Raw genomic sequence first — 24,069 nt, 5'->3', positions numbered from 1 at the left:
AGATCAGAGCTGCATGCGATATGTAAGGAGCCGCGGAAGTCTGGTGTTGACATCCGGCGCACAGCGACCGGATAGATCAGATAGTGATGTGTCCAATGACCGGGGAGCCACTGATTTATCGGGCTAGTACGGAGTACTTTTGCAGTTCTTCGAGGGTTCTAGCCTTGCAGGGTTACAGGCCTGGAAGCCTGGGGTTGGATCTTGGGGTATTGATAATCAAAAAGTGAGAAGATCGCAGATATCGCCCTCAGTTGAACGATATCGCCGAGCCCGGCACCTCGCAGCCAACCAAAGCAGACAGATAGAAACAGTGGACGAGACTGTGTCCCTAGCCCTGGCGGATGCCTCGGAAGAGGTAAGTCTATGCGATAATTGTGGAGCATCCCGAGGTCTTTATCGTTATCAGGCGGGGGAGAGCTCATCCTGGGTGTTCTCCAAGGTTCTTAGCATCCTCTCTTCATGTCCGGTTTCTTCTTTCGATCTTTGCGTTTGTACAAAGCCCCAAAGTTTAGTCGCTTCACTCGTACATTTCACAGCACTCCTTTCATCATGTCGGATATCTCAGTGCAATTGACCGCCCCCAATGGGCGCAGCTACACCCAGCCCATCGGTCTCTTCATCAACAACGAATTTGTTGCGGCCAAGTCGGGCGAGAAGTTCGCTACCGTGAACCCTTCGTATGTACCTCTCTGGATGGGAGATACCAAATGCTGACCGTGATAGTGATGAGTCTGAGATTACGTCAGTGTACGCTGCCGGCGAGGAGGATGTCGACATCGCCGTCAAGGCTGCCCGCAAGGCCCTGAAGGACCCTTCTTGGAAGCAGCTGCCCGCTACAGACCGCGGTGTCTTGATGCTCAAGCTGGCCGATTTGATTGAGCAGCACAAGGAGACTTTGGCCACCATTGAGACTTGGGACAACGGTTTGTGGCGAGATAAGCGATAATGGAAAAGGCATCAAAGCTGACAACTCTTGTGTCATATAGGCAAGCCCTACCAGGTCTCATTGAACGACGATATTGGTGAAGTCACCAACACTCTTCGTTACTATGCCGGCTGGGCCGACAAAGTGTACGGCCAGACCATTGGCACCACCCCGGCTAAGTTCGCCTACACCCTCCGCCAGCCCATTGGTGTTGTTGGCCAGATTATTCCATGGAACTTCCCCCTTGCCATGGCAGCTTGGAAGCTGGGCCCTGCTCTTGCATGTGGTAACACTATTGTGTTGAAGCCCGCTGAGCAGACTCCCCTCAGTATTCTGTACCTGGCAGGTTTGATTAAAGAGGCTGGATTCCCTCCTGGTGTGATCAACGTTGTGAACGGTCATGGTCGCGTTGCAGGCGGTGCCTTGGTTAACCACCCCGGTGTCGACAAGGTCGCCTTCACTGGTTCTACCCTTACTGGCCGCGAGATCATGAAGATGGCCGCCGGCACCCTGAAGAATGTCACTCTTGAGACTGGTGGCAAATCACCACTTGTTGTCTTCGAGGATGCAGACCTCGAGCAGGCCGCCAAGTGGGCACACATTGGTATCATGTACAACCAAGGCCAAGTTTGCACTGCAACCTCGCGTATTCTCGTCCACGAGTCCGTGTACGAGAAGTTTGTTGAGCTCTTCAAGGAGGTGGTTCGCACTACTAGCAAGGTCGGTGACCCCTTCTCCGACGACACCTTCCAGGGCCCCCAGGTCACCAAGGCTCAATACGACCGTGTCCTCTCCTATATCGAGGCCGGCAAGTCCGAGGGCGCAACTCTCGCATCCGGCGGTGTGCCACACAAGAACGTCGGTGATGGCCGTGGCTTCTTCATCGAGCCCACCATTTTCACCAACGTCAAGGACAACATGCGTATCTACCGCGAGGAGGTCTTCGGACCTTTCGTTGCTATTGCCAGCTTCACCACCGAAGACGAGGCTGTCACCCGTGCCAACGACACCACCTACGGACTGGGTGCCGCTCTTTTCACCCGCGACATCGAGCGCGCACACCGCGTCGCCTCCGATATTGAGGCTGGTATGGTCTGGATCAACAGCAGCAATGACAGCGACTTCCGTGTACCTTTCGGCGGTGTCAAGCAGAGCGGCATTGGTCGCGAACTGGGCGAGGCTGGTTTGGATGCTTACTCGCAGGTCAAGGCTGTTCACGTCAACATGGGCACTAAGCTTTAAGCTTGCTAATTGGCTGTGAATATGTAGGATAACTTTATATTCAAATCTATCATGTGTTAACGATCAAACCCGAGTTGACCAAGCTCAGCTACCATTTCATTTCTTGTACGGAATACCTTTGCATTGACATAGATCTTCGATGATCTTGACGATCTTCATGATCTTCTCGACAATCTCAAAGTTATTGTTTCAATCTCGCTTTCGCTTTTGCAATACCCACACCTATCCACAAATACGAGAGGATCCCCCGCAAGAACGGAAAAAAGGAAAAACGGGGCCTTTGCAAACTTTCCAGCCGACTGTAGATCACAGCAAGTCCTCCGTACTCCGTGCATGCATTACACTGACATGGCCAACGCAGCGTCCAATCAAAAAATGCCGCGATTCGAATTTTGTGATTCATTTGCAGTTTTTAATATTATTTGCATTTTTTGGGCTCTCTCGTGTTTTACTGGCACCGCCGTCCGATCCGCACTGCCAAACCGGACCCGAACAAAATTTTGATGCCCAACTTTCTTTCCACGCATCTGCACGCAAGCCTTGCCTCAAGGGGGCGGCTGCAGATCTCCTTTGTACGAGCGCTGTTGGTGCGGCAGTTGGGAGAGCCGTGCGCGAGAAACCTGTTCGTCCGCACGCTATCACACCAATTTCGTCACCCGTGAGAGCACCGGCTACGGGAAGCTGATTGGACTCTTACGAACCCCAAGGATTTACCGCAGATTACAATCTGCATTGAGTTTCACGTGTGTTGGATCACAGTGACACAGGCATAGCATGCATGGCGCCCAATTTTCGAGTCAGGCCGGAATGATGAGAGACAGTCTGGGATTGGCAGTCGAGGTTAGGACCCAGGACCCAGGATCCAGGTGTAAGCGCCAGCACACACACATCTCTTGCATCTGCATGCAGAGTTGGTCATGTGAAGGCCACGAGCTAGGATGTCTATTGGAGGGTGAATTGTTGGAGGGATGCACGACTTGCCCAAAGTCAATCACACGTAAAGATGGAAATTTGAGGAGATTGGAGAGGGGATTACGAATAGGATGATTTGCATTAATGCAAGTAATTAGATTAAACTTGTCCTACCGGTTCGTGGAAACAGTAGTAGTCCGGACGGAGGAGTACTCCGTACTTGTAGAGGCCCTAAGAGTCGGTCTTGGCAATATCTTTCCCGTCTCCATAAACTATCGACTTTCACCTTTCACCTACTCCGGATTGACGGAGCAACAACCAGTCCGACAATTTGGCTTTTTGGTTTTTTTTTCTTTTTTGCCTTCTAGGTTACGGGTCGGGTGAATTCCGCGATCTGCGCTGCCATTTTCACCTCAGGGGCGCCTTTTTCAAACCGTTGCGTGCCTAAAATCTCACCCCTCTTTTCAGCTCAAAGAGCGGTGTCCACTCACCGATCGGCATGTCTGAAATCCAGAGGTGGACGGTCAATGAGGTGAGTTGATCGTGTGCTGCGCATGCAATTCGCCGGCGACCCTTGATTTGCCTTTGCTTTTTTTGGTTGCTTTTTGCCATCTCGGCTTCTCGTGTTGGTTTCATACTGTCTGTAGGTTGGTTCTTCGGAGCCTGTCACAGCAAAGGGAAAAACCAACACCAACCGATATTGGCGCCAATTAAAGAAAACGGGAAAAAAATAGATAGTTTTCAATGATGCAGATGGTTGGTGACTAACTATCAATCTTGCTCGATCAGCCGTACCTTGACATACCGGGAACTCTACTCGAAGGCCCCTTTTACGATGCAGCTAAGAATGAACTTCGCTTCGTTGATATTTGGGATCAGAAACTCTACCGTCTCGATCTGGCAAAGGGCCCTGAATCCCTGAAAGTCATCGACACCGCCGCTTCTATTGGGTGGGTTTCCACCGTTCCCGTGGGAAACTAGCCAGCCTTCCTTGCTGACAAGCAAATCCATGTGGGCTTTTAGTGTTACCGCAAACATCACCGACCCAAGCGGGTCCCACGAGGATCAGCTGATCGTTGCTGCCAAGTATGGATTCGCACGGCTCAATCAGACTACTGGGGAGCTATCCTATATCCAACAGCCCTGGGGCGAAGAGGATGGACCTGGAAAAGCGGAGAGGTAAGCATAAGCCCCGAACACAAGCAAGAAAAAAAAGAAAAAAAACAAAAACAAAAAAAGATCACCGAAATTAAAAAAAATACTTGGAAAAAAATCACATACAGTGACGCATGTTCCCCGATAAACGCCGATTTGCTAAATATGTCGTAGAATGCGTTTCAATGACGGCGCAGTCGACAGCCAGGGCCGGTTCTGGGCTGGAGCGATGAACGACCCGAAGATCAAGAACCCCGAAGCGGAGGGCGTTCTCTTCAGACTGGATCCCGACCAAAGTCTGCACCGCATGCTTGCACCAGTGACGATCCCTAACGGGATTGGATGGAACCTCACTGACGACGTGATGTACCTGACGGACTCACCAACAGGTAAAATCTTTGCATTTGACTTTGATGCGTCGACCGGCGCGATCACCAACCGGCGTGTGCACTTCGATATCGGTGAGGCGCTGGAGCCTGACGGCTTTGCTATTGATGTCGAAGGATGCATCTGGAGCGCAGTCTATGGTGGCGGAAAAGTACTGCGCATCTCCCCTGCCGGAAAGATTATCGGTCAGATCGACCTGCCCACGCGCAACGTGACCTGTCCAGCCTTCGTTGGTACTGAGCTGTTCATCACTACTGCCAAGGATGACACCGATGATGACAGGCTGCCGCAGTCAGTGAGGTATGGGGGCCGGCTCTACAGGGTTGATGTTGGGGTCCGAGGCAAGCCCAAGAACGAGTTTCGGTTTCAGGGCTAGGCGCTGAAAGTCGTGTTTCGGGGCGACAGGGATTACGCTCCTACGTACATACATCACGGAGTAGCGGGTCATGATGTACTTCAATGCAATGTATATAGTCATTCGTTTTTTTTAGGATATCAGGGCTCGCCGGGTCTATTTCCGTTTCCTTCACCTAGGTTCAGCAAAGTACTTTACTCCGTACATGTGAGTCCAGATGGATCGACGATGCATCTCGGGTCCTCGCTTCAAAAATTAGTCGAAAAGGCGGTAATGGTAGCGGCCCTCATCGTGGAGAAAAAGTCCCAAGGACGCAGGCGACAGATCCGGATATGCAGTATGGAAGTGGATGCAGTGTAAAAGTGGAGGTAAAGTTGGTGATCAACAAAACGGGCGAAGACGGTCCACAGTGTCACCGGCAATCTCAACCCCAAGCTTGTGTGTTTTAAAGACGGTACTTTGTACACTGCATGCAACGCAAGGGGCGGATGTGAAAAAAGACACCACACCCCCAATCGGGCTCCGCATATCGATCTCACATCATGTAGACCATACTTCTCCATACATACCTTGTTTCCTGCCCTTCCCGCTCTTTGTTCGGCCCGATTGGAAACTTGGCCGGATCTCTGTCAGGGCTAGACAATGTGTAGACAAAAGCACTATCACTTTTCCATGTTATTTTTGGGTCTCTGCATGTCGTCGGCAAGTGATAGGTGTGCACAATATTACGGTGTGAAATGTACCGACTACGGAGCACTCATACGAAGGTTCTACACGCTACTGGAACACTACTCGTATCAAAGCAATAAGGTGGGGAGTCTTGGTGGGGAGACAAGATGGATCTGTACTCCGTAATAGTCAATCTACCAACTTAAGTGGAAGACTGACAGTCTTGTTTTCGAGTTTGCAAAAGAACGAAACACATTACGGAGTGCTCACTAAGGAGTCCATACAATGCCATTATTCCTTCGTCTACTCCGTACTCTGTACGGGGTACTCTGTCTGTACTCTGTAATCCGTACCCTCAAGCCTACTAGTTTATTGCTTATTGAGGCGGCTGGAGCGGACACGGGTTAACCGAAGAGCGAAGAGAGCTGAGGAACTACTCCGTACTGGTAACAGTCACGGGAAAACAAAGGGGAAATTCAAACATCGTCAGACTAGGTAAAAGGTGAGGTGGATACTATGCATCCTGACAAGCGACTATTGATTATAGAAAGAGTTAGAAGTAAAAAAAGTACTTATGCGGTGAACCCCTGTACTGGATACTTATGGGGAAGTGCCCACAAATTTTGAATAGTGTGATGACACGCATCCGGGCCGGGGGGTTCTCGGGGATATGTGGAAGACAAAAAAAAACAAAACAAAAAAATGTCCAGAACAACTCATCCCGACACTCTGGAGACGGTGGTTTGAGAATGCACGCCACATGACACTAAATAAAATTCAGTCAAGAAAAAGAAAAAAAATATTGCGAAAAATCAAAATAACACAGGAAGAGACGGAATTCTCGTGGAGAATTTAACCCCCTGTTCAAACCAGTCACAATCCTTGGATCTATCAGACCGCAATTATGATGCTCGTAAGCTCTATGATTCGCCATTAAAATCAGAAAATAGGGCGTTTGACAGCTCCCTCCAAACTCTGTCCAATTTCTGCAAGTATCTACTCCGTACATGAGAGACGCATCGCAAGAATGCATGTTTTCTTTGTTTTCTTTTTTTCTATTCCTGCTATTTGGATAGCTGTCAGCCGGGGAACATTTCCGAGGGCAATTACCGCTTTGGAACGTTGATCATTGACGCCAACCAAACTAGCTCACTGCAAGTGCAACGAGCGCTTCAGCTGCGCCTCTACCTCTAAGTTCTACCTCAATTTCCCATATCGAATCCACATTGGCGAGGTGGAACATTCTCGATTAGAGATTAGGTCGATCTATACCATCGTTTATTTGGCGATAACCTCCCGGAGTCTTTATCCACCGGTGCGATCTCAGGAGGCGGCAACCGAACTGGCTAGACCTTCAATAGAGCCATTTATCCGCAACCGCGTGTGTTGTCCCACAGAGTGAGGCTGGAGAAATCGACGCCGGATCCTTTCCCGTATGGTCCGATCGTGGAGTATCAACTTCCATCATTGTGATGTAGAGAGAGGTCTGTTCCACTACGGAGTACGGAGTACTTGTTTACGTTTTACCCAATCCTCAATTGACATCATCGATAATTATCCTTTTTGACATTAAGCCTCCGAGCTAATGGGCTTAACCCGTGTGACACGAGTGAAGGAATCGGGGGCAAACGAGGGTTCGAGTGAGATTCTGCCTCTTCCACAGATATCGGTTGTGTTCTGTCTGCGTTACCCAGGCCGATGACGTAGAGGCCAAAGTTCCATTTAATGAGAGTGCTATCATTTCCCCTTTTTGCAATGATCGCGTAAATGGCATGGCAGAGCTCTCCCCACTATTGACTTGTTAGGGTGGCGTCTACCGAGGACCGGTGAGGAACCCAATAGACTTCCGAGCTCCCAGCCTCTTGCCCCCTAACGGTCAACCTCAACGGGCCCCCTTTAACCTGGGCGACGCATATCATCCTTAGAGGTTTGACTTTGCTTAGTGCAAATCGGCGAGATGTGTGCAGTGCAAGGTTCGAATACTACTTTGAACGGGAAGAACTTTTGGTTTAGAGCGCTTTAATATTTCTGCCAAGGTGCGTTGTCGCACCACGCCTTTGCCTTGTTCAAGTTTGCCTTTCAACGGGGATCTCAAGTTTAGTGGTATACTTCGAGTTTAGTCTCTCCAAGCACCAAACTCTCGGAAATTGACAGGACCGGACTGACTAGGCAACTATCGGGGCGTTGCCTCACCCGCTATACCCGAGATGGTATAGATCGGACGGCCAGTGGGAAATTAAGTAGTTCGGTGTTCATTCGGTTGCCCTTCAGATTTACAATGCTCAAAGCGCATCATAGATCGGGCTCTTAAATGTCCACATGAGCTTGCTGGAATCCTGCGAATTTTCTTAATTCCCTTGGCGTACGGAGTACAGAGTATCGATACTAATGGCATTCTCGCAGCTCGAACCTTCCGAATCCGACTAGATCTCGGCTTATGTGGGTAAGGAACAGAAGCAAAGAAACATAATAAGAGCCAATAGAGAAGAAAAAGAAACCAACCAGCAGAGATGACTCTCACACAGGAACCCTTTCCCAGTTCCCGGACACAAGAGGTCATAATGGTGAAGCACCACAGAAAAGCAAAAAAAAAAAAAAAAAAGGAAAAACATAGAGGGAAAGCAAAGGACCGGTCTCCACTCGTCCCTGTCCATGACCATGGCGACGGTGCGCACTTGCAGAGTGCTGTGCATGACGATCGCTTTCCCCGGGTAGTGAAGTCACTAAGATGTACTATAATAGGGGTGGATTTATGATTATTCTTTTTTCTTTTTTTTTCGCTTTTTTTCTCGCATTATTCTTTTCGATTAACGATTTTCTCGGCAGCTATTTATTGCCATACCCACAAAAAAGCAAAAAAAGGCCCAACTGGCAGTTCCCGGGGGTTAGACACTATATCCTGCCCAACGCTAATCCGACAGACTGGGTCGGACAGAGAGACAAGTAAGTTGTCTTGGAGCCATCCAGACCAGGTGATGGATCACTCTCTCACCGCTGCTCAACGGCTCTTATTAGAGCTTGTCTTCCCCATTTTTCCCCTTTGACTTTTCCCGTCTTTACTTCCTTTCTGGCTCTAGTCTTCATCGGGCATCGAAACCTTGATTATATTGAACTGCCTCACTGAAGACGGCCATTTCGTGCTTTCTTCTGTACATACCTTCACCGTGGCTGCCCTAGGAATCAGCGTGTTGAACGCTCCTTATTCCGGCTCGCTGCATTCACCCAATCCGTCACTCTACTCAGATCATCGTTATCCGTCACCAGCACCCTCCCTCTCTCATACTCTTCGAGAATCTGACGACGAGGAGAGAGGGGGGGCTCGGCCATGCCCTAATTTCCGGTCTATCCTGGAGTATTCTGGTTCCATGTCGCAGGACTCTCAACGTGCAGGTTCCTCGTCAAGAGATTCACCTCAAAACGACGACCGCGCAATTGATAACGATCGTGGTTTAGCAAACAGCCGCAACACATCCCGTCGGCCCCCACTGCGGACACGACCCCAGTCATGGCATCCATATGGACCCGTGGAGCCACCATTAGAGGCAATCTCATCTCGACCCATTGGGGTTCATGCCATCCTCAACCCCCCATCACATACAACCAAAGAGCTGGGCACAGCTAGCAAACGTGAATCGCTTACGCTACCTGGTCAACCATCTTCGCCTCGACCCCATGGCTCCTCGCCAACGACTCGCCCATCACGCTCTTTGGTACCTCAGCCACTATCTCCTCGATCCCATGCACGCCCATTGATGAACCCAGCTTCTCCCTCGGCACGGTTTGTTGGCGGGGGTGGTAGGACTTCTGGACAATCGAGCGTCGCACAGTCACCGCTAGTTCCTCAGGAACATTTGATGGGCCCACGTCTTCCCACCTCTAGTTCGCCTTTGCCACTAGAGGCGGGTCTACGACCAATAGCATCTCTCACAAGCTCACAGCCTCCTGTCTCGGTTTCGCTGCATTCTACGCCTAGCCTGCATTCTCGACGAACAAGCGCTGGTCCAGGACCTCTCACCAACCCGAGCTCTCAAGAAACGAGTCCCAGCACACCTCATTCGACCTTTAGCCCGTTTGGACGTGTATCTCCAAATGTGACTAATGCCTCCCTCTCACAAAGCGCTACATCCCATCCTACTGCACATCCCCCGTACATGACCATGGATCCAACGAGCCGGGCAACCCCCGCACCCAAAGCCCCCAGAAGTCAGGAAGAAAACCCATCCCGAGCGGGAACACCGCAAGGCAGTTCATTCCCATCGGGAATGATCCCGTGCGTGCTGGACATGCGATCCGGTTCGAGCAGCCAAGCGGAAAAACGCAAAGCGAACAGCGATGCATCACGACGCTTCCGCAATCGCAAACGCAACGAAATGCAACTCGAGCAGCGGCTCACTGCACAGCAGGATGAGATCACACGCAGCGTAGAGACTATTCGCCGCCAAAGCGATGAGATTCGCTCTCTCCTCCAACAAAGAGACCACTACCGCTCCGAGCGCGATTTTTACCGCGAGAATCTTGACCGCACAATCTCTACGGGCTCCCTACCACCAAGGCCGCCATCCCCACGCTCTGCCCAACCCGCTCTCCTCGCATCTGAAAGTGCTCCATCCACATGGTCGGGCGCTGATGCTGCCCGATCCGTTTCAGGCACACAAGCGGCCCCGGGTGCCCCAAAGGGAAGATTGGACTCGACTCACTCCCAGCCTGGTTGGCCGGCAAACCCCCCCGTATTCGACTGGCCCGATCAAACCTACCGCACGAAGTGCTGTTACGCCTGCTGCATCGCCGTCCCTATCCGGGGGCCCTCTGCCGCCGCTACAGGGCTCTTGGCCACGTCCTTGAATTGTCACATATAATCAATATCCCTGTTATGTTCTCCCTTGTCATTTGTTTTATCTTCTTTTCTTCATTGTCATAATTCCCTTGCTGCTGCTTTTTGGGGAGGAGGAAGGGAGAAAAAAAAACTAGCGGTCACTGGTCTGACCGCTGCCCAATGGTTTTCCACATCTAAGTTAGGTGGTCCACTTGGAATGGAGCTTTTCCCACAGGCTGGGTTCAATACTTCTTCCATCTTCACCACTACTTGGAATACCATGCTGCTCATCTTTGGAGCAAAAATTTGCATTTTGTCATACCTACATATACTCTTCCTCGCCCCGCTCACCTGTCTATCTCTATAACCTTCCTTCCCCAGCCTGTGACTTTTTCTCTTTTGGTGCATTGCACATCGGTGATACCTCCATTGGCGAGCATTGAGATCTTTATTTTTAGTTTTTTTGAAGCTGGATGATATGATTAGTAAATCAAAAGATAAATCTGGAATTGAGATCCAATGCCTTCAAACTCTTAATACGGAGTATTGTCAATCCAATTCCTATTGTGACCGCCTATCTTATTGGGTACTAGGCACTTTGCTGTGTTTTGTGTTTTCTTCTTTTGCTAGACTCCCGAGGCCTGTACGGAGTACACCCAAGACAGCCCTCGGATCCGAGAGACCCAAAAAAGCTTAGCCTTTGCGTTTGTTTTGAGACATGCCTTGTTACTAGTGATTGGTTGACAGGCACACTCAGAACAAGAAGCAGGGGGTGAAGTCACAAATCTGCAGTGTCACAGGGCAGCCTGTATGACATCACACAATATTGAGTCTACCTTGATATGAAGAATATCGGTATCAAAAAAATGCAGAGCTGTTCCACTCGCAAATCGCCACAACCTTGCAACCTTGGAAATCGTCACTGCGTGTCATTTTATGACATGAACCTAAATTTAGATGCTTATGTTTTTACCACAGATCAATAAACATACATAGGATTACCTGGGAAAAGAGATTGGCTCCTTTGAGAATACCATCCAAAGTTCCTTAGAAAGTGCTAGGCAATGGAACAGATAAAATTACTGCATGACATATGCGTGAAGACCAACCTTGGAAGAAGTTCAATTAATCTATCTCCATGCTATTTGGCTGTAGAGCTTTAATGAGGACATGGGAACAGTTCGGATTTTCGGCACCACACCGAAAACAGCTACCTAGATCCCGAGGCCTACTGTCATATTCAAGGCATCTCCTCTCGGCGGCGAGGACAGCCCTGAAGAACCTCTGTCCAGGGTTCAAGCCTCGGGGATCAGTGGAATTTTATTGTGATTGCTCGTCAGAGACTGATCTGGCCGTTTCACAGTCATCGATCCCCATTCTGAAAGGTAGTTCAAATTCGGTCTCCGAGAGTGTCGGGTTTCGTATTTTAGTTTTCTGACCATGTGCCTTGAGTGTTGATTTTGCCACCAAGCTCTTGTTCATGTCTCAATGTATCAGTATTGGTATTCTTTCAATCAGATATAACCTTGGAAGCAGCAAGGGTTGGAACAACAGCATGCCCAAAACAACAAGGTCACTGACCCACCCAGATTATTTACTATTGGAATTGGCCCTTGTGAGAACAGGCTGATCTGCGTGGGAGAAGCACGAATCGCTTCAAAACAGTAGATTCTGGCTGTGAAGCAAAAAGACCGACCGGGGAAAAGAAGGAAGAGAGAGAGAGAGAGAGCTATCTCAGCAAAGGGAATCATCTGACCTCCCAACACCTTGACATCTTTAGAAAAGCATTGAGTCCGCGAGTGGACCTAATGGGCAAACCATAAAGGATTGATGTCAACCTCAACTCGGAGCTCAGACCAATGCCGCAACACCCAAGGCGGTACATAGAGCGTGGTTCAACAACCCTGGAATTTAACCTTGGAATGGGCTTGAAGTTCTAACCAGACGCGCCGAGAATGTAGTGCCAGACACTGCCCAAGTGACAGTTCACCCAAGCTGGCTCATATCCATGGATATATCCAAATAAACTACTTTGGAAAGTCTTCCAAGGTTGACTCCGAACGTTTGCCAAGGTTATTCCGCCCATTGCTTAGCCAACAGAGATTATACGTCACGGGTATCTACTGCCCAGGTGGGTTGGACAGGCCAAAGGACCGGTGAAATGAACCTTGGAAGTTTTCGTTTTTATAATGCTACTTAGCATGAGTATCCAGGTTTATGACCCTCCAAATGCACACGAAATGATGATTTCATGGTCCGTACGCGTTCAAATGTTACTTCGGCTTCGTGAAATCAAATCGGTCAACTCGAAGAAGCAAAAATGACGCCGTTGCCGGTGCGCTGTAGACTCCAGCGGGCAATTCTTTGGTTTGGTCAAAGGATTTTGCCGGTTTCCAAAATCCAAGGGTCAAAGAGACTGGTCGGAGTAGGTGCACCACTACTCCGTAGTTTGATAATCAATCGCTGACTGACTACAGTAATTGAATAATGTGCATAAATAGTTGTGCAGTTTATGGTCCAATGACGGACGTCAGTCAAAGAATAAGTTCGGCAACCGTTACGGAGTAGGAACTTCCAGGGTTCCAAGGTTTGATTCCGGGGTAACTTGATGTCCGAAGAACCACTCTGATTGGTTCATTAACTTCCGGCGGAAGTTCCGTTTGATCCGTTGGGGGCTCCGCCTGATCCGGTGGAAGTTGGGTGTCCATTCACCGCAACTTTGTACGACACAAGGGGTCTGAACATAATTGTGCAGACGAAAGATGGCCAATTAGTGCCAGACATAGCCTCCATGGCGCACTGTTGAAAATGCGGGGTCTGTGGACTTCGGGACACCAATGTGGCCGATGCGGGTGGTTTTCGTACCCCTTTTGCTCATATTGAGCTTGAGTCTTTCGCATAGTAGACTAAAGAGAGACGAGGCGGCAGACTTATTATCATGAAGCGAGTCACCCAGCGAGCAACGCAAGCGTGTATCGAGTGCAGAAGGTCAAAGCTGAAGTGCGAGAAAGATCCGGGCTCACGTGTCTGCCGCAGGTGTTTATTGACCTCCTCTTCCTGTCACCCTAAAGATATCAGGTTGGTTGTGCTCCAAACCCCATGACATGAACTTTTGTCATGGAAATCGATAGGCGCTAAGCTCCAAACCAGGCTTGAAAAGGAATCTGAGTCCGTGCCAATGGATCTGTCGTCCTCTGTTGGCACTCTCCTCACGGCCTTCTCCAATGCCGAGGATGTAGATTGGCCTAACGGGAGTGGGGGTGAGATGGGTAAGTCATTTGCCAAGTGGACCTTGAACGATATTGGGGCACCCTTGCTGATCATACCCAGGTCCCTTTGCGCAAATCATTGCATCTGGGAGCAAGCCAATCTCTGACCAACCTCACATGTCGCTCACGCGAAATGTACCCCAGACATACCCACTTGACAGTTACCTCACAACCATTAATGAGCTACTCTCGCCGCAGACGCCAGATCTGATTCTGAACGAATGCAACCAGCCAGCAGAGCTCCAACGGACTTTCAAAACCCGACTTCCTAATGTCTCCCAAGATACCGCCGAATACCTTCATCTTAAAGGAGCGCTCAGGATAGTTCCCATCGAGCTTCGAAACCAGTTGATTGGGGGATACATCAAATATGTCCACCCTTTGCTTCCTATCATTGACCTGCAAAAATTCTTACTCGATGTCATGGTGGAGGATGAGTCTCAGTTTGCAAGCCCCCTGCTTCATCAATCTGTGATGCTAGCCGGGAGTGCGTTTATTGAACAGGATGATGCCATAAAAGCCGGATTCTCCTCACGCAAAGCACTACGCAGAACACTGTTTGGGCGCGCGAAAGTCAGTCTCCAATGACAGCAACCATTCAGGCGGGATCTTAAGCTAACGTCACATTATCAACAGATTCTGTACGAATTTGATACTGAGCCCAATGCGTATACTCAGATCCAAGCATTGTTACTTATGATGCAATGGCATGGCAGTGGAGCGGGTCACAAGGATCCAACTTATTGGTTTGACCTTGCATATTCGACAGCAGAACGCGTTGGTCTGCTCAAAAGCTTGGAGCCAGGGAGCTTCTCCCACAAGCATCGACTGTGGTGGTGTCTCTATGTGCGCGATCGAATCCTTTCCATCGGTTTCCGACGGCCTCTGCGCATTCCCAATGGCGATGTCACAATGTCCTTGCTAGATTCTACCAAGTACTACTCATCCGAGCCTTACCACGAGCTGGTTCTTGCTATGCTGGGAGACGCATCGGCCATGTTGAACTGGGAAAATCAGGAACGAATGATGCTCTTGTTCATCCAAGAGATAAAATTGAGTCATTGCGTCGGACTCATTGTAGAGCATTTCTACCAAGACGCCTGGACAATGTCGCCTTCAGGATACCCTATCTATTCTCTCGCTCCCAAGTCGAAGGTATCTCTTGCTGCCATGGCAGGATGTCAGCGACTTCTCAAGTCTTGGATTCAAGACCTCCCTGCTCCAGCACATTATTACCCTCCATCGTTATTGCAAAGTTATCATCCGGGGTCCCCAGATATCGTTCTTCTTGTCCATCAATCATTTCTATACCTCCTCCATCTCACAGCAACATCGATTCTCTGTCAAGTCGCCCCAGATGGAGTAGATGGTATTCGAGCTACCATAATGCCAGAAATGGGGCAGTTGACATCACGAGTAATTGAGACACTCAATGAGCTTCATGACTGCAGAATGCTCCATCTTCTACCTGGGAGCACGGTCACTATTTTGTTGATCATCCTTGAGGGAAGTTTGCCGGGTCTCAAGGTCTCCGATAATATTGTGCGAAAGCAAGCCATGTCCAATCTCTATGCCTGCGAAGAAGCAGCGAGTCATCTGTTGCAAACCTATCCAGCCGCCGAGATTGTTCTTTCCCAGGCACAAACCGCGCGCGGACATCTTCTGGGGCTAATAGCCACCACGTAAGAGAGAAAAAAGTCACTTAGTTACTGAGCATGTACATATTAAAAAATTGCCAATAATATAGAAATTTCTACAGCCTGAATATAATTTATCATTCCGAAGTCACGAGGGAGAATCTTGAAAACGCCCAGACACAAGCAAACCTTGGGAGGCCAACCAAGCGGGTATAAAGCTCGGCTGCCCGCGGTTATTCGGTCATCGCCCCGGAATAATTTGCGGGGACCCCAGCTGTGACCCCGATCCTGCAAATTTTGTTTTCAATGCCTGTGGCTTGGCTACATCACTTGGTATTTCTACATTATTATGGAATCTGATACTCCGGGGCTGTCTAAACCCCTTCGCACTTCGCAGGCATGTGACAGATGTCGCCGACAAAAGCTCAAGGTATGTGCATCCTTCACGATACCCCTGATTCCGACTCTCAACTATATTTAGTGTGATAGCTCTAGACCCTGTGTGTTATGTACTCACGCTGGACACAAATGCGAGACATCTCACCGCACAGCACGGCGCACTCGTCGACGAAATATAGACAGAGCCCAGCCCCGATCTTTCGGGGTACACAAAGCAATAGCGCCAGCTAAAAGCTCAAGGGACAGTATCTTACCCGCTGATAAAAGGTCGGTTGAGATATCTGATGCCGTTGAAAACTCTAATTCATACAGCGAGCGATCTCCGAAGGAACCGCAATCAGGCGCCAACGCGTCGGCGATCGATTTCGCCAGACGAGTGTTTAATGAAGAGGAAGCTGGTCGGACTCTGACCGGGGCCTCCATACCTGGCGACACAGGAGCTCCTACAATCGATAATTCATTATGGCATTTGACCGAAGTGGAACTTCCCCCGGAGGCTGTTATGCTTGCACTCATTGATGTCTACTTCGAGAGAATGCAATGGTTCGTGATGCTATTTCACGAGCCTTCATTTCGGCAAACCGCTCGCAGAATAATTTCTAGCAACGCATGGCGGCGCCAAGATCTCAGTCTTACCATGTCTGTGTTGGCTGTGGCCATGATAGGGCTACAGTCTGTGCTACCGGATCAGAAATGGCCCGGGCATGAGATACTGCGAGCACACTCTATTGATGGAACAGAGCTGATGCACGGATTTATCAATGAGATACGCCGGAACTTACTCGATATCTCGGTCGATTGTCGAATCGAAGCTGTTCAAGTCTGCTTCTTGGTATCTTCATATTATGTGTACCACAACTCCCCGAGCATTGCTTGGACGGTCTCTGGTATGGCTGTGAGATCTGCCTATGCCCTTGACCTGTATACAAAATCATCACATTACGAGAATCCGGTTGTGGATGAGGTCCGATCTCGTTGCTGGAATCATGCCATCGTCGCTGATACGTTTACGTCTATCATCTATGGCCGACCGTCTTCCATAGACACGGGTCTTGTTGCCCTCCATCCCATACGAGATATGGACGACCTAATTCTTGACCCAATACTTTTGAAGAACGAATTGATATCCGCAAGTGGAAGCCAAAAAACCACAGCTGGATTTTTTACCATGAAATATGAGCTTTACAATATCATCCGACATATTCTTTCCCGTCTTCGGCGACTTCAGCTGAGAAATGAGAGGATGGAAGAAGATTTACAGGCCATCGCGGAAGCTTCGCGATACTCCCAAGAACAACTGGAATTATGGAGGAGAAGGGTGCCTCAGCTGTTTGATTTCGAATTTTGGAGCAGCGAGAACCGATTGCAGTTGTTCCAACGGCAGATCGAGACATTACCTGAGCGCACAAAACAGCAGGCGGAGACTATCATCTTACAAGCAGCCTGCCTCCAATTAACATACGACGGAGCTTTGATCCAAGCCCGTCGGCCTCTGCTGGAGCAGAAAATAACCAATGCTTGTTCGCGCTCAGTTGTAGACGCCATTCATGAATCATTGAGTGTTGCCACAGCTGCTGCCCTTCGAATATCCCGCATCCCTGTTCTTCGCTTCAAGCATCACTTCGCCGAGTCCTTCGTTTCTCTTCAGCAATTTACTGCAGGGGTCATCCTCTGCATCTCACCTACGAGCCAACCATTTACTAGTGCTGCGCATGAGGCCAAGGCTGGTATAATGCGGATCATCCACGCTAGCACAGCTTTCGGCTCTCACAATCGAATAGCAAAGCAGACCGCACAGCTGCTCACTGAGTTATTGAAAGTCACCGTAGAGCGTGAAATGTCCGGTGCACTGCGAGGAGAGAACAACATAATTTCAAATATTGAATCCGATGCCAGTCAGCGACATGGACAATATGGATCCCGATCATCGTCCACGCAAGCGCCTTCTGATGAAGTTGTCACGCCAACAGCTCCCCTTCAGCCTAATTTTCGACAGTCCCAAGCCTCGCTGGTCCAGCAAAATGGCCAAGAGAGAGCGGATCATACAATGGCTCAAGCACGTGGGGGAGCCTTCTGGGTATCCATCCGCTAGCATCTTCGAGCAGCTAGACGATACATTTGGGGCCTTTGGTGAGCGTATGTGACCTTCAATTACATCAATTTGTCCTGATATCGCCCTTTTTGGACTAACGTGCTACAGTGATGTTCAATCTCATCCCTGATGACCAGAGTAGTGCTTGGAATTGGGGGCGCACATTTCCATAAGGAGCATGAGAGCTGCATACATGAATGGAGCATTTGGAGCCAGCCTATCTCAAATCCAACAAGATCGTGGGGGTATGAGCTACAGTACGGTGGAATTTAAAAAGTTCGGCAAGTCAGAAAGAGGGATGCAATTGGATAATGGCTGCACGAGCGTTCCCAGGTTGTCATTGATGCATATTTTGATAGCGAGGGTCTGTAGTAATTGTAATTTATTACTATTATGTAAGGGCCGGTTAACTAGAAGACAACATCAGTAAAACGATCCCGATCCACCCCCGAAAAAGTAGCATACTTCAAGACAGGGTTTCCTCCCGATGTGGCAACGGCCACAATACTTGGTGTTGTTCTGAGTCACGAAGCAATCGATCAAAAGCGGGTTCTCATAGCCTTCATCCTCCCACTCGCGCTGAGACGCGTAGGCAGGTCATACAAAAGCTCTGTTCTCGCCAAACGGGGCACAAAAGCGGAGCATCTCATCCCAAATCTAACCAAGTCCGCAGCTCTTTCAAATCCACCGCAAGCATGAGTGCTTCCGATGGGGCACAAAAGCGGAGCCGCCACCTTCGAAGGGGGCCTCGGTATCCTGCGGGCAAGATGGATCGACTGCGAAAAGACTGCAATTTGCGGATGGTGATGCGTACAAGGGTGTCAGAGGGGCCTCACAAGTGAATGCGATGATATAAAGGCATCAAAAACGATGCTAAAGCGTGTTTTCAGCGATGAGCCAAGCAAGCTCGTGAGGCATCTCTGTAGTTTTCGGCTGACATGACGTGTATGCGCTTAATATATAGAGTGAAAGGCAAGCGACGTGAGGAGATCTCTCCGAACTGAGCGTAGGCGCCTTGAGAGTATTGGTAAGGATGTATATGGCGTTGTTGACTTTGAGGATGTAGAGGTTTGTCCGGAGGTTGAGGGTTGTGAAGCAGGGGATGGCTGATCATCAACATATCCCCCATGGAAAGAGATAAACTTGTGAATGTTGTAAATCAGGATGTGGTCTTCATGGTTGACACGGTGCCCAATGTAAGATGCAAAGCCAGCTCTGGAGCTGAGTGAGCCAGGTCTTGATTGGAAGTTGAGATAGTCATCTTAAAGCGATAGTTATGGATGCTTGTTATCACCTCTTGGTGGGGCCTGACTTTGCTCTCTCTCCTCGGTTGTCAGTGGCGATCTGCTGCCACCCAGGAAGAAGCTTTAGGCATAGTAATGACCTCTGTTTTCTGAGGTCCAGTGTGTAAGTGTTATAGAGAAGGAAGATGAAGATGAGCTGTGTTAAAAATGGGCATCTCTCATGATTCTTATAAGCGCTGCTTTTGCACAAACATCAAACATCTTCTGAGGCCACTCAAAGGGAACAAAGCGAGAGAAAAGAAAGAGAGTGATCAGGCAAGTAGACATGCCAGAAAGGAGCTCACAATCAGATCTCTCTACATGCAACTCAATGTTTCGCGATTTTAGAAAGAGCATGCTATGTGCTGTCCTGCGGATCTTTGTCAATGACTTTTCGTGTTCCAACTAGATGGTATTGAAAGGACTTTCAGATTTATTGAGAGGTCCCATCAGCAGGCAAATATCCGTATTTGCTATCGTGGCTAATTATTCCAAGGTCTCGGCCTGGCTTGTCTTCTCACAAGTCCACTGCTCTCCAGGGTGATGTTGGCACTCTAGGATAAGGGTGAGCCTCTACACAGCCCTCCCATTCATACATCTCTCAATATTCATTCAAGAATACTAAGAGAAGTGAAAGGATGTTACACTGAGTCTCACCATTTTAGGTTTAGGTTTAAATTCGAAGGTTGTGGTGAGAATTAGAGTGGCTCAACACAAAGGCGCGACGCCAAGCTTTAACAATGGTGTTTATCAAAACCCCTCAAAGGCCTAGCCAGGACTTTAGACTTCATCAGACTATCGCTACTGATCCAAAGAGTGTCATTCTGTCAAGCAAGTTTTACGGCCGAGAAATGACAGATGTCATACAGGTGGAGCATTGCGTGCTCTGCGCTTCATCTTTCATAGGACACACCTCCTCGCTTGGCGAAAAAGATAAAACCACGATATCGCGATCGCGATGGGTCCTGGCGTGCCACATGGCTTGAGGCAAAATGTTTAAACATAAGTATGCGACACTGCCTATCAAAGGTCAAGGCAAAGTCAAACGTTCATACAGCAAGCATGGCTTTCGAACGCGCAAGGAAGTTCTACCGCTCCTGTTTACTACAGATTATCCTTGTTGGACTGGTCGCATTTTGTGAGCCTGGGATCTGGACTGCGCTCAATAATCTCGGCGCTGGAGGAAATGCCAAAGTAAGTATTCTCAGCGGAGTGCTCTTGGGCTGCGAAATTGAATCTGACGGAATTAGCCCTTCCTGAATAATGCCGCCAATGCCTTGACGTATGGACTTATGTCAATAGGCTGTTTCCTTGCTGGTGGTGTTAGCAACAAGATCACTGCCAAATGGACTCTGTTCATCGGAGCGGCGTTCTACACTCCCTATGCAGCTGGTCTATACTGCAACAACCGATACGGCAACGAATGGTTCCTGCTTCTCGGCGCCGCGCTTTGCGGAATCGGCGCATCTCTTCTCTGGGCAAGTGAGGCGGCAATTGCAGTTGGATACCCCGAAGAAGAGAAGAGGGGACGGTAAGTTGAAACCCTCCGAACTTGTCAATACCCACTAACGCAAGATTAGATACGTCGGAATCTGGATGGGTATCCGACAGATGGGGCCCCTGGTCGGCGGTGCAATCTCCCTCGCTCTTAACGTTGGCACCTCGCATACCGGCAAGGTGACTTACACCACTTACCTAGGCCTAGTGGCTATCTCTGCCCTGGGAGCTCCGTTCGCGCTGTTACTGTCCCAGCCTCAAGATGTTATCAGAAGCGACGGGTCTAAGATCCCTTATATGAAGAAGACGAGCTTCGCCATTGAAGCGCGCGCTATCTGGAAGCAGCTGCGCAATAAGTACATGCTGCTACTTATCCCGATTTTCCTGGCTGGACAGTTCGGCTCCACTTACCAGGGTAACTACTTGACGAGTATGGATTTCCCCAATTCACCCAATGCTCCAGATGGATCATGTTACTAACAGCACCTCTTAGCCTACTTCACCGTCCGCTCCAGAGCCCTTGCATCATTCCTGACGGCCGTGGTCGGTGCCTTAGCAAACGTGACCACGGGTCTAATTCTGGATTTGAAGTGCATTTCGCGAGAGAACAGGTCTAAGGGCGTATACATCTTCGTTCTCATATTCGTCACGGCAGCCTGGACATGGAACGCCATTGTCGAGACCAAGCTCTCTAAAATGGCCGAACCACCAGCATTTGACCTTGGCGATGGACCTTTCTTCAACTCCGCCTTCACCGTCTACATGGTCTTCAAGTTCTTCTACGAGGTTTTGCAGACCTATATCTACTGGCTAATGGCGGAAATCAAGGGCGCACAGGCCGATGGTGACATCGCGAGAACTACTGGTATTTTGAGATCGTGGGAGTCGATCGGCAGTACGATTGCTTATGCTGTGGGTGCTACCCATTGGCCGAATCTGAACCAGATGATTCTGGGTTTCGCCTTGTGGGGGTTCACGATTCCTTTCACGCTACTGGCGGTGTTTGGCGATTGGAACCAGCCGGTCGCTGTTGAGGCAGATGACCAGACAGATAGTAGTAGCTTGGAGGCACAAAGGGTGGTTGTCAATTCTGATGGAAAGGATTGAGTTTGAAATGTTAAGATAGTTTGCATATTTAATCTGATAAATTCTGAAGTTTATTCTAAGTTGCACTTTTCTGGTTACGAGAAAAGAACAGGGGTGTGGCAATTCTATACTCATCTTCCAAGGGTGGGAACGGCCAAGATTGGACAGCCAAAGAGTACCTTCCAAGGTTGACATTCGGGTAGTTCCCGAGGTCCTCGATTTGCTTTGACCCAACCTTGGAACGATTATGAGAAACATTAATTAGACTACATCCATAGTACGGAGTACACTGGTTCAGACTTAACCCTTTCCCACTGTTTACTCACGATCTACAAGGGAACAAGACATAAAGGCATGAACTTCATATTACACAATAGCTGAAGTGGACGCAAAGCATAAGAAAGAGAAAAACATGGTATAAGAACGACTGCTCGTAAACAGCGCGATCAAGAGATCATATAAAGATTAAGCCTGCAAGCAGGCATTATTCCAGTATAGAAAGAAAGGGAAGAAAATCTCAAATGCTATGAAGCACTTAGATAGCGAAAGCAACGAAGAGACCAGCGAAGACAGCGCCGAGGCTGAAGGCGTTGGTGGAGGCAGCGCCAGTGTAGACGGGCGAGGAGGCCGCGGGGGAAGCAGAGGCGGTGCCGGAGGGAGCAACGGTGGAGGCACGGGCAGAGGAGGTCCAGGCAGCGGAGGAGACGGGGGAGACGCCGGTGGGGACAACCACGGGGATGGAGGTGGCGGAGGCAGTCTGGGTCTCGGGGCAGATGGTGGTGGTCACCTCGGAGCTGGGGATGACAGTGGTCCAGGCGGGGGTAGAGGCGGAGGCGGAAGCAGACTCCGACTCGGGGCAGTAGGTGGTGGTCTCGGTGGTCTCAGCAGTGACAGTGGAGGGGTTGGCGGTGGCGGTAGGGCCGGCGGTCTCAGTCTCGGGGCAGATGGTGGTGCTCTCGGTGACCTCGATGGTGGAGGCGGCGCTGGAGCTGGCACCAGCGGCGGCACTGAGACCGAACTGAGTAGAGTACTGGTACTGGCCGGTACCCTCAACAACGAGGAGAAGACCGTAGTGGGTGGTGTCGGGGGTCAGGTCAGAGCCAGGGGTCCACTTGAACTCGCCGGAGTTGGGGATCTGCTCAGCGAGGGTCTTGAGGGGCTGAACGTTGGTGGAGGGACCGCGGAGGAGGACCAGGGAGATGGGACCCTCGGTGGTGGGAGTCCACTTGATGGTGTAGCTCTTGCCCTCGGGGACGATTTCGTTGAGACCGGGAGAGGTGATGGCGTTGCCGGTAGGGTTCTGGTTGTAGTCAGGCTGGGTGTGGGCAGCAGCCAGGGCCACAAGGGCGGAGATGGTGGTAGCGACGGAGAAACGCATGGTGTTCTTTGAGAAAGAGTGACTGGGGTGAAGACTTTGAAAAAGAGTGACTATCGTTGAAGAACGAAAAGAGGTTGTTAAAAAGGAATGGACTGGAGTGAGTTGGGGGAGAAAGAAGAATAAGAGGCGAAATGGCCCCCGGGGCCCTTTCTACTTCGCAAGTGGGTCTCCGCACTAAAAGTGCCTCAAAGCCAAAGTTGTATCTGCATTGACCAACCACATCACGTCACTTCGTTCTCCTCCGAAGCGAAGTGTGGCTTTGAGTCTGACACTAGTATTGGTTTCTGTTTGTATTTGTGTTTTGTATTTCTATTTCTATTCTAATTTCTATTATCTATTTTTATTTTGATTCTTATTTTCAGTTGACGTTTGTGTTTGTGTTTGTATTTTCTGTGAATAGGACTACAAAATTCCCAATTCCAGAAAGCCAAGCACATTTCATCCCTCGTGGAAGAAGAACGAGGGGAACCCTGGCCAAAAAAGAAAAACAAAGCCTGTGCGTAATTAAAAACAAACACGGTCGCTGATTGGCGCATGATCCCTCCAATTTCAACGGTAGACCCTGCTTACTTTGAGAATGCTCCGGTAAATTACCACTAAAGGGAGATTAGAAGGACTCGTGGGAATGTTAGTTGTTTTCAATTGCTCTCCTAATGATTATATCGTTCAAGTATTATATGCAGTTCTGTACGGAGTACTCCGTACACCTGTTCTACTCTGTACACTCTCAAACTCTCAAATACTCCTGAGAGAACCCGTTTGTTGGTCTCTTTTAGCGTCGGCGGATACTACCCGGTCATTTCACACCAATAGCGGAACGGTCTCAATTCATCTATTAATACTTCCTCACAGATCCATTGTGCATTGTTATCTATCCCCTATTCAATCTATTCGGCATATTATTTTTAAGATTGATCATCTTACCTTGCGCCACTTTTCATCTCCCAGTTCATCTGTTCATCTGTACGGA

The 24,069-nt window shown here is 49.4% G+C and overlaps 7 protein-coding genes across 7 annotated transcripts; 6 read left to right on the top strand and 1 right to left on the bottom strand.

Annotated features, from left to right (window-relative positions):
* Window positions 1-459: 459 nt before the first annotated feature.
* Window positions 460-2,167, top strand: N7506_002633 (aldehyde dehydrogenase family protein; the record flags this gene model as incomplete). The annotated part of the gene is made up of 3 exons (XM_056951928.1): window positions 460-677; window positions 724-923; window positions 987-2,167. The coding sequence occupies 3 exons, from the start codon at window positions 460-462 to the stop codon at window positions 2,165-2,167; spliced, it is 1,599 nt and encodes a 532-aa protein (XP_056815079.1).
* A 1,411-nt stretch (window positions 2,168-3,578) lies between these two features.
* N7506_002632 (SMP-30/gluconolactonase/LRE family protein) lies at window positions 3,579-4,997 on the top strand (the record flags this gene model as incomplete). The annotated part of the gene is made up of 4 exons (XM_056951927.1): window positions 3,579-3,611; window positions 3,869-4,029; window positions 4,103-4,258; window positions 4,409-4,997. 4 exons carry the CDS (start codon window positions 3,579-3,581, stop codon window positions 4,995-4,997), a joined length of 939 nt encoding a protein of 312 aa, XP_056815078.1.
* Window positions 4,998-9,010: 4,013 nt separating this feature from the next.
* Window positions 9,011-10,501, top strand: N7506_002631 (uncharacterized protein; the record flags this gene model as incomplete). Its single annotated transcript, XM_056951926.1, has 1 exon — window positions 9,011-10,501. The coding sequence occupies one exon, from the start codon at window positions 9,011-9,013 to the stop codon at window positions 10,499-10,501; it is 1,491 nt and encodes a 496-aa protein (XP_056815077.1).
* A 3,343-nt stretch (window positions 10,502-13,844) lies between these two features.
* On the top strand, window positions 13,845-15,413 carry N7506_002630 (fungal specific transcription factor domain-containing protein; the record flags this gene model as incomplete). The annotated part of the gene is made up of 2 exons (XM_056951925.1): window positions 13,845-14,300; window positions 14,364-15,413. The coding sequence occupies 2 exons, from the start codon at window positions 13,845-13,847 to the stop codon at window positions 15,411-15,413; spliced, it is 1,506 nt and encodes a 501-aa protein (XP_056815076.1).
* A 987-nt stretch (window positions 15,414-16,400) lies between these two features.
* On the top strand, window positions 16,401-17,855 carry N7506_002629 (fungal specific transcription factor domain-containing protein; the record flags this gene model as incomplete). The annotated part of the gene is made up of 1 exon (XM_056951924.1): window positions 16,401-17,855. One exon carries the CDS (start codon window positions 16,401-16,403, stop codon window positions 17,853-17,855), a length of 1,455 nt encoding a protein of 484 aa, XP_056815075.1.
* Window positions 17,856-20,200: 2,345 nt separating this feature from the next.
* N7506_002628 (uncharacterized protein) lies at window positions 20,201-21,742 on the top strand (the record flags this gene model as incomplete). Its single annotated transcript, XM_056951923.1, has 4 exons — window positions 20,201-20,332; window positions 20,389-20,669; window positions 20,719-21,065; window positions 21,129-21,742. 4 exons carry the CDS (start codon window positions 20,201-20,203, stop codon window positions 21,740-21,742), a joined length of 1,374 nt encoding a protein of 457 aa, XP_056815074.1.
* Window positions 21,743-22,256: 514 nt separating this feature from the next.
* Window positions 22,257-23,099, bottom strand: N7506_002627 (GPI anchored serine-threonine rich protein; the record flags this gene model as incomplete). Its single annotated transcript, XM_056951922.1, has 1 exon — window positions 22,257-23,099. One exon carries the CDS (start codon window positions 23,097-23,099, stop codon window positions 22,257-22,259), a length of 843 nt encoding a protein of 280 aa, XP_056815073.1.
* Window positions 23,100-24,069: the final 970 nt, after the last annotated feature.

This window comes from Penicillium brevicompactum (assembly GCF_028827555.1).
Source record: "Penicillium brevicompactum strain IBT 35665 chromosome Unknown utg000001l_segment0_segment1, whole genome shotgun sequence".
Taxonomy (NCBI): Eukaryota; Fungi; Ascomycota; class Eurotiomycetes; order Eurotiales; family Aspergillaceae; genus Penicillium; species Penicillium brevicompactum.
Note: the sequence above shows the minus strand (reverse complement) of the source record. Positions and strands in the feature narration are given on the sequence as shown.